Source organism: Engraulis encrasicolus, chromosome 11 (genome assembly GCF_034702125.1).
Source record: "Engraulis encrasicolus isolate BLACKSEA-1 chromosome 11, IST_EnEncr_1.0, whole genome shotgun sequence".
In the NCBI taxonomy this organism is placed as follows: Eukaryota; Metazoa; Chordata; class Actinopteri; order Clupeiformes; family Engraulidae; genus Engraulis; species Engraulis encrasicolus.
Genome location: NC_085867.1, coordinates 25,503,923 through 25,513,922, shown reverse-complemented (window position 1 = coordinate 25,513,922; position 10,000 = coordinate 25,503,923). Strand labels below are relative to the sequence as shown.

The 10,000-nt window shown below is 43.4% G+C and overlaps 1 protein-coding gene across 2 annotated transcripts in view; it reads left to right on the top strand.

The window, feature by feature from the left end:
• The window catches only part of tnpo1 (transportin 1), a 66,155-nt gene that overhangs the window by 5,854 nt on the left and 50,301 nt on the right, over positions 1-10,000 (top strand). For both annotated transcript variants that reach the window (XM_063210274.1, XM_063210275.1), the window contains one exon: positions 782-931. In XM_063210274.1, the coding sequence (XP_063066344.1) occupies positions 782-931 (150 nt within the window). The remainder of the gene's footprint in view (positions 1-781; positions 932-10,000) is intronic.

The following is a 10,000-nucleotide window of genomic DNA, read 5'->3' as shown; positions in this document are numbered from 1 at the left end:
AGTTGGTACTGCTGTTGCTGCTAGATAGTTAGCAACTTGGTAGACTGGCAGTGGGTAATATCACTACAACACAGTCTTTCTTCGGGTTTCAGTAAACGCACACCGTGTGAGGTGCGGACAATAGTAGACTCAACTTGATGAAAAGAATGGTCGTCGCACACTCAGAACTTCATGCAGTTACATGTAATAAGACCAGCGTTTTGACATACGCCTTCAACAGGGTCATCTTGTCGTGACCCTTCATGACCCCGTTGCAGGTGTAAGCCGAAACATTGGTCTTATTAAATTTAACTGCATGAAGCTCTGAGTGTGCGACGACCATTCTTTTCATCAAGTTAATATCACTACACAAACTAGCTGTGTGTTCACACATATTAGTCACTAATACAACCAACCCTAACTGCCTGTGTAAGTTCATTATACAGTAAGACATGATTGAAGCAAAATTGTTTTGCCTGTATTCACAAATTTCTCGTTATTTGCTAATAAGGTCATAATAAGGACCTAGTAGCACTGGATTTTGTTGAACACATGCCTTATAAGTCGCTTACGCAGTCAGTAATAAGGCATTTATTTGTAGCTAACATGTGAATTAAGAGTATTCTATAATACAGTGTTAGCCCTTTTTCATGTGCCCGTCCAATCACACAATGCTTCAGTCTAAGATAGCCCTCACACTCACTGTAGCATAAAGCTGGCTCTTCAGAATTTATGGAAAACTGTTTCTGACTGCAAGTGATATGAGACAATCTTTTGCCCTCCTCCCCTCCTCTCCGTCCAGACGAGCCCACCCGTTCCCTGAGCGGTCTGATCCTGAAGAACAATGTCAAGGCCCACTACCAGAACTTCCCCAACGGCGTGTCGGAGTTCATCAAGAACGAGTGTCTGCAGAACATCGGAGACTCCTCGCCCCTCATTAGGGCCACCGTGGGTGAGTACAAACAAGTGTCTGCAGACTATTGGCCACATTGTAGAGATTGGATTTATGGCTCTTTGACGGGATCCGGATCATAGTGGCTCCTCCTTTTTAAAGAGCCGTTAAAAAAACTGGCTCTTTTGGCTCTTTTTTAATGATTAATTCAGTGATAAGAATGTAATATTTTGACTACATCTCGCGGTAATTTTGTCCAAACAACAACGGATTATCCTCCTGCTTCTTAAGACAATTTCTGCCGCTCTTTAAGGCAGACAATTGTGTTTTTTTCAAATTTAAGAAGTCTTCATGACAAATGCATGAAATAACGGTAGAGTGACTCCCCCAGCTGTGATCCGGTTCCCATCGCTCACTTCTGGGAGCCGTTTCAAAGAATTGGCACGTTCGTGAACGTTACACCTCTACCACATTGGCACCTCCTCAGGGCCACTGAAGGTGAATAGAAACCGAGGTATCTGCAGACAACATCGACTACTCCTTGCCCCTTATCACTATGGGTGAGGAGAAACCAGTGTCTGCAGAGTACGAATGTGTTAGATGTAATCATGGTCATGGTTGAAAATAGTACTCTAATGTCCTACACACTATCCATTACACATGCGTTATATTGCCCACAACAGTTCAGTCATTCAGCTTTTATTGAGGTGAGTTTACGTGGGAAATTAGGTAAGAAGTGGAGCCAAATGTCTCAGGACGCTAGAAATCAGAGATAGATTGTAAATAATATACGTAGTACTTATACACACGTTGCCTTTTTCCTTTTTTCTAGACACACTGGTTCGGAATACAGGGGGTACGAACAGTGTCAGTCGAAAATAAAATAGCAGTTGGTTGGGGTTCAACTTCCAACACATTAAATACAAAAAATTAAATGATCTGTGGCACAGCTGTTTCCATAGCGAATGTTGTAGCACCCCTGACCTATGCCTCTTAGCGGTTAGCATGTCTGTGTGTCTGCCACAGCTGTTTCTCTGGCTAGCCCCTCCACACTGACTCTGCGCTTACCACTGAATAGGGGTTATAGCTGGGTCATTTTGAGTGTCACCCAGCCTTGCCAGCTAATGCTAAAAAGCGGTTACTACACTACAGTATTTTGGTCAAGAAGAGTTTAGACTGGAAATCGAATAATACTTAATACTTACTGCATAATACTTCCTTTCTGATTAAATTGCTTGCTTCCTGCTACTGTGAAAATACATAAGTAGCTATTGCTGTCACCACTGCAACATACTGTTTTTGAATAATATGACAGTGTTAAAGACACCAGTTATTCGATTTTTCCTTTGTGGTGCAGAGGTCTGGTTTCAATACTGTACATTTATTGATTAGATCACTGCTGGCGGGGGTTTCAAAAAATGGCTATTATTAACCGTCGAAACTGAAGCAAAAATGTGTCTCGTGGTATGAAAAGTGTGTTTTTAAAAATCTCCCTAGGCCTAAGTGCACTCATTCTGCAAACACTGCAATGTGTTTTGTCTTTTTTTCAGACAAAGAAATTACAGTATAAGCTTATCTCTGCAACGATTTCAGTGGTCAGTCGATGTCTTTTGCCTAAAACAGGGTTGTTCTCATGTGAATACTTGCTGGTCTTACCATTTAAAAACAGCCTGAAATGGCCGACACTGTACAACAGGGGAGGGGAACCTGTGTCTCGAGGGCCGTTTGCGGCCCTTGAGGTCATTTATCCGGCCCCCGATATGACTTTAATGTTATGCAGCTTCACATGAAATATGATATATTTTGTAAAGGAATATTAGAAATTAAATTTGCAATACAATTAAGTTATATTCGAGGGTCCTAGAGAAGGTGGGTACTGTTTTAAAGGTAGCTGCCTTCAATATAGGCCTAAAGTGCATGGGGAAATCCTGGTTTGTGTTCATAATACGGCCCTCGGAGGACTTTTACGGCCCTCAGATGAATTTGAAGTGGCCCCTCGAATGAAAAAGGTTCCCCACCCCTGCTGTACAACGACTAGAGACGGGCCCAGTCAGAGTGGAGCCAGCCAGGGTTACCAGATGAGGCTGATGATTTCTAGCCCAAAAAATGCTCAAAACCTGCCTAGAAGCGCAAAATCCCGCCCAACTCTATTGATTTCTATGGCAAAAATGGGGCTGTTTTTTCTGCTAAATGCCATTTTTACCCGCACAAGGCCATCCTAAGCAGCCCAATTGGGCGGGAAACAGCCCAATCTGGCAACACTGGAGCCAGCTCAGCCTCTTCTGTGCACAATGTGGCTCTAATTATATCCCCGAAACGCGGAGCGTCGGGGATGTAATGGTTTTGCGTGCACCGCCGCCGCCGCCGCCGCGTCCGCGTCCGCCGCCGCGTCCGCCGCCGCCGCGTCCTCCGCCGCCGCGTCCGCCGCCGCGTAAGGTCTTTCGTGTTAACGCGATAACTTTTGAACGGATGTTTGGATTTGTCCCAAATTTGGTGTGTGAATGCTCTAGGGCAGGTTCATGAACTGATTCGAATTTGGAGGTCAAATATTTCAAGATGGCCGAATTCAAGATGGCCGAATTTTTGTTTGGCCCATTACTTCTGACCGGGTGGATGGATTTGTCCCAGATTTGGTGTGTGAATGCTCTAGGGTGGGTTCATGAACTGATTAGAGTTTGGAGGTTAACACTTTCAAGATGGCCGAATTCAAGATGGCCGAATTTTTGTTTGGTCCATAACTTCTCACCGGGTCGATGGATTTGTCCCAGATTTGGTGTGTGAATGTTCTAGGGTAGGTTCATGAACTGGTTCGGGTTTGGAGGTCAACAATTTCAAGATGGCCGAATTCAAGATGGCCGAATTTTTGTTTGGCCTATTACTTCTGGCCGGGTGGATGGATTTGTCCCAGATTTGGTGTGTGAATGCTCTAGGGTGGGTTCATGAACAGATTACAGTTTGGAGGTTAACACTTTCAAGATGGCCGAATTCAAGATGGCCGAATTTTTGTTTGGTCCATAACTTCTGACCGGGTGGATGGATTTGTCCCATATTTGGTGTGTGAATGTTCTAGGGTAGGTTCATGAACTGATTCGAGTTTGGAGGTCAACAATTTCAAGATGGCCGAATTCAAGATGGCCGATTTTTTGTTTGGCCCATTACTTCTGACCGGGTGGATGGATTTGTCCCAGATTTGGTGTGTGAATGCTCTAGGGTGGGTTCATGAACTGATTACAGTTTGGAGGTTAACACTTTCAGATGGCCGAATTCAGATGGCCGAATGTTTGTTTGGACCATAACTTCTGACCAGGTGGATGGATTTGTCCCAGATTTGGTGTGTGAATGTTCTAGGGTAGGTTCATGAACTGATTCGAGTTTGGAGGTCAACAATTTCAAGATGGCCGAATTCAAGATGGCCGAATTTTTGTTTGGCCCATTACTTCTGACCGGGTGGATGGATTTGTCCCAGATTTGGTGTGTGAATGCTGCAGGGTAGGTTCATGAACTGATTCGAGTTTGGAGGTCAACACTTTCAAAATGGTGGAATTTTTATTTGGCCCATAACTTCTGACTGGGTGGATTGATTTGCCCGGTAACTCCTTAATTTAATGGTTCACCATTTCAGTGAATCTACCATATCAGGTAGGCCTACAGTGTAATAACCAGTGTAACTATATTTAATACCATGTAATACTAGTGTAATACCAGTGTAAAAATAGGCAATACCAGGTACAGTGTAATAACCAGTGTAACAATATGTAATACCATGTAATACTAGTGTAATACCAGTGTACAAATATGTAATACCATGTAATACTAGTGTAATGCCAGTGTACAAATATGTAATACCATGTAATACCACTTACACAAAAATAGCCTACATGATATAAGTACAAAATTGGTACATGGTGTCACACTGGTATGACGTGGTATTAAATATTGTTACAATGGTTATTAAACTGTACCTAATGTGGTATATCCACTGTAATAGTGAACCATTAAAACAGTGTTACCATTTGCCCCATTTTTTCCTTCATTTTCACAATAGTCATTTGGTTTTAAGCCTATGCACGTCATTGATCTATGTATAGATATTAAATACATTTATTTTATATTTTGTATTTATCATAAACGTTCATGAAAAGGTGGACGGGAGTGGTAGGAATGATTGGGGACTGGAAGCGTCGCGTTTCGGGGATATACCTTAAGCAGTCGAAGGCGACTGCACAGGCAGTCTAGTTACAACTGGGATGAGTACTGGAAAAATAAACCTTTTTATCACATACACTAATCCTATGCTATCCTGTTCTATCTTCCTTCCTGACAAAGTGCAGTGGAAAAGATGCATGACAATGCAGTATTTTTTTTTATTTCTAAGGAGGAAGCAGAGCTCTGCATTCCTGCTGTTGTCAGTCAATGCCTGTTGCTCAATAACATTATACTGGTCTGATCATTTGGAAATCAGCTCTCAAAGGTGCAAGTAGAGAGGACGTTTGGAGACAGCCCCATTGCATTGGAAGAGATAAAAGAAAGTGAAGTTTCTTTGTTTTCGTGTGTGAAGACAAAATATAGCCATACTGTAGTGTCCAGTCAGCGACTGTTTCTCAACGCTGGCTGATATGACCCTTTTCAAACCGGCATGTAGAGACAGAGAGGATCCAGCAATTGGAGACATTCCCAGTCAGTCCATTGTGCCAGTGTCAACGTTTTCCTAGTTGTTCCTGAAAATGGGGTCGTGTAGCTGGGCTGGATGTTTTGATTTATTTTATTAAAATCCACAAATGTTGTCCTATCATATCTTGAGTACTGACAGTGTACTACAAGAGGTAAACGGTAGGCTATGTAATATTGCTCTCCTCCTGTAGTGTAGTGTAATGCAGAGGTCGACTGGTCAATGCTTAATGCAGAGACTGGTTTCAGTCAGAGACAGGGAGACTCCAAGTAAGAGAGTAGCCTTGCCTACAATAGTGTCAAAGTGGGGGGCCTGGTTCAGTCGTTTGAAGTGTTTTCTCCCCCCTATCATTGACACAAAATGTGGTTACATTATTCCGATATGCCGCTATTCCTACATTGATGTCTATTGTCGGAGTACCGTCAGGAGATATGCCATTTCTGTGGTTTGTGCTACGTTGCTAAGCTTTTATCATTTTAGGGAGAGTGCAGTTACCCTAACCCTAATCCTAAACCTAACCCTGACCTTAACTCCTAACCCTAACCCTAAGGTATGTTCGATGTCGGAATAGCGTTATGTTTGAATAGCGGTTGCCCCCCCCAAAATGTGTAGCTAAGCAGTTCTGTAGTGGCTAGTCAATGTCTGGTCCTACCTGGCAGAGTCTTTGACCTCCCACCCCCCTGCATGATTTGACCTCCCACCCCCTGCGCATTAATTCTATCTTGAGTATTGCCAAAATGCACTCAAAGAGATAAATCGGTAACACTTTCTGTTACTGTACAGTAATTACTATGGACTTGCTGGGTAACAATAGGGTAACGGATGGAAGTTACATGGTATCTAACGTATAAAAAGGCGGGTAATTATTAAGTTAATACTAAGTAATACACATATCTCAAGAATTACTGAAACTAGTGCTGAGTATGTTCTGGGTAACAACAGGGTAACAGAGAGAAATTACTATTTAACTTCTCTTTGTTACCCAGCTTTTACCCCGAAAACACAGTAATTTCTTTCCTTTGCAATTACATGGTATGTCATTTGTAATTACCCCTTTTTTACCTGTTAGATACCACGTAACCTCTCTCTGTTACCCTGTTGCTACCCAGAAAGACCACATTAATTACGTATGGTAACTGTACCGTAAAATAAAGTGTTATCAATAAATCAAATTGTGGTGTTTTTTGACAGTAGAAAGAGTAGAAGTCCGTTCACTAGCCCCGCTTTGAAGGTTTATTCAAATCAGTGGTGTAGTCTACTTTTTATGGTGGGTATACTGTATATTTGATCATCTTTTGAAGTGGGTATACTGTATATATTTTTGCTATTCAAAACAATGGATCAATCAATTTTAAGTGGGTATACTGAAACCACTGAAATTAAGAAGTGGGTGGCAGTGGTGTAGTCTACTATTTTATGGTGGGTATACTGTATATTTGATCATATTTTGAAGTGGGTATACTGTATATATTTTTGCTATTTAAAACAATGGATCAATCAATTTTAAGTGGGTATACTGAAATCCCTGAAATTAAGAAGTGGGTATACTCCGTATACCCGCGTTCTACGCAGACTACACCACTGATTCAAATCATACAACGTTTCGACCCAACAGGGTCTTCATCAGGCATGTTGCAGGCGAGCCTTCAAAGCGGAGCTACAGTGTGCTGACTTCTACTCTCACTGGAGAGTGTAGCCAGCTCTGCCTAGTCTCTGCTGCTCAAATGGGGCTCTGATGAGGGAAGTCGATAAGGGGGAGACAAAGGGGTCAGTTGTGCCGGGCCCAGGGAGATGGGGGTCCCATTGAATGTATTTGGTTGGGGGCCCTTTCAGAGGATTTTGTCCTGGTCCCAGCCAAAGCTGTCAGTGGCCCTGGCTTTGGTTATAGCTGTGCTGTGCTGTACTGTGCTGTGTCTCCGGGGCTTCGCTACCTGATGAACACTGACCTTTTTCTTATTTAATTAAGAAGGACCAAGGCCGGCAGTCAAGACAGACAGACAGACAGACAGACAGTCCGTCCGTCAGGGAAATGAGGTTTCCAGTGTAGTGGGTCAGCTGCAGTTCAGTAACTAGATATCACCAAACGAAGAGGCGCCAAACTAAATCTAATTTAGCTTATTAGAAAGTTCAGGCCTGGTTTAATTATTATTTGATTTATTTATTTTTGCTTTTGGTGGGTGGGGGTTAGTGTGGCTCCAGTGTGTACAGTAGATGTATGCAGCATGCCAACCTTCTTGTGACAGGGCTGGATGGATCATGCATTTATTATACAGTGTCTTTTTGGGTTTGAAATTGTTACAGTGATAAGTACAAGAAGTACAAGAAATAGGGGTCCGCAAGGGGATACTAGGGGGGCCATGGCAGGTTGGCTGGAAAAGTATAGTAAAACAAAAGAAATAATTGAATAAACTTACTTGAACTTAAGTAAATCAATATACAAAGTAAACAAAACACAAGTTTGAAGACTGATGTAGGATATACTGTGACTGTGTTAACATTTTCTTCTTTACAATGTTTATATGTATTAAGTTTCCTGTAGGACTTGTTGTGAAAGCGGGTACACGGAAAAAAATAGTGTGGCACAGCCCATGTCGGTTTAGGAACGCCTGCTTTAGTGCACCCATGCCATAATATGTGGGTATGTTTGCCCATGGGCACCCAGGCCTGAATTGGGCCAATTGAATCATTTCCCAACCCTACCCCTTGTCTTCCCCTCCCTCTCCCTGTGTCTTCCTGTCTATGGAAGTGTGTAGCCATGGAAGGCTGCTTTCGGCAGAGCTAGCTGACCACTGATCATCTTTGGGTCATGGGAGCGTTAGTTGCATCAGGAGGCCTTGAGGTTTTTGACATCTTAGGCATGGTGCCTCCCCTATGGCCTTGGAGTGGTTTCCACAGCTCTTGTCTCCGTCTTGTTTCTGTATCAGGGCGTGCCGTGCACTCACTGCCATCTGAGGAGCAGGAGGTGAGATGGGTACCAGGCAATCACTGGAAATCAATAACGAAGACAGGCATGACATGACACTCACTGTGTGTGTGTGCGTGTGTGTGTGCGTGTGCGTGTGCGTGTGTGTGTGTGTTTGTGTCTGTCTGTGTGTGTGTGTCTGTGTGTGTGTGAGTCTGTGTGTTTGTGTGTGTGCGTGTGCGTGTGCGTGTGTGTGTGTGTTTGTGTCTGTCTGTGTGTGTGTGTCTGTGTGTGTGTGAGTCTGTGTGTTTGTGTGTGTGTGTCTGTGTGTCTGTGTGTGTCTGTGTGTGTGATTACAGTAGAAATGGAGGTGGGTGGAGGTTGTAATTACACTGGTTCATCAGGCGCCATGCTGTTTGTAAACAGCTCATGCTGAGCAATACTACAGCCCCTGAGGGGGGACCGCACCAAGAGAGAGAGAAAGAGAGAGGGAGAGAGAGCTATTGACAACTGTCTGTTGCTGGCACACTGCTGCGTCAGACGTGTGACGAGAACACGACTGATCACCCAATCATCAATATCCTCATCGACCTTTTTGCGCCGATCGATCGATCGCTATCCATTTATAATGTGAAGGGTTTTTTGGTTTGGAGTGAAAACATCTTGGCTGCTGCTGCAGCTGCTGTTGCCAGGGAGATGAGAGCAGAGAAGAAGAGAAGAGAAGAGCTGCAGAGAAGAGATGAAGCAGACAGTCAGACAGACAGACAGACAGCAGTCTGCTCTCATGGCTACAGACTCCTATTCCATCTCTGTTACCGTAGTTACCAACCACCGCATCACCGTCTCAGACGTGACTTATCAGAGTAATAAAAGGTGATTCTGTAATACTTTTGTCATCAGTAATAATCAAGGAGGTCTACATAAGGGTAATAATACAATAATACACTTAACTATTTCTAGTATCATCACTGAACTATATCCTTTCCACTGTGTTGGCTACCGGTGTTAGCAATCACCGTGTCTCAGACGTGACAAGTAGTAATGAGTAAGGGTTAACGTTCGGCGAGAAGGTCGCTACCGTGGAATAGCAGCACGACAGAGAGAATCTTTAGACCGCGGAGCGGAGGGGTCTTGTTCTCTCTGAAGTGCTGCTATTCCACAAAGCCACCGACTCGCCGAAAGTTAACCCGCTTATTATATGGATATACTTAAATGATTCACACATGGCGGGGACATTTCTTTAGGCCTATTTAATGTTAAGTCTATTATAGTTTTTAATGTCAAAAGATTGTTGCTGCGCAAAACAAAACAGTGCCGTTGTGGAACACTAGGCAACAGCTAGCCAGGACAACAGGTGTTGTCTATCACAGCAGCTGATTAGAGTCTTGTTGAAAAGTCGCTTTAGCAGTGAAAAGTCTTGTTGCCATTGACAGCGGTCTGTTATAGACCAACCCGTCCGTTATCGAAAAATAACAGACGTGCGAACGTCGGGGAGTCCCGTTGAAATCACTTAAAGTATCATCACTTAATAATGGGACCAGTGATGAGTAGGGCTGTA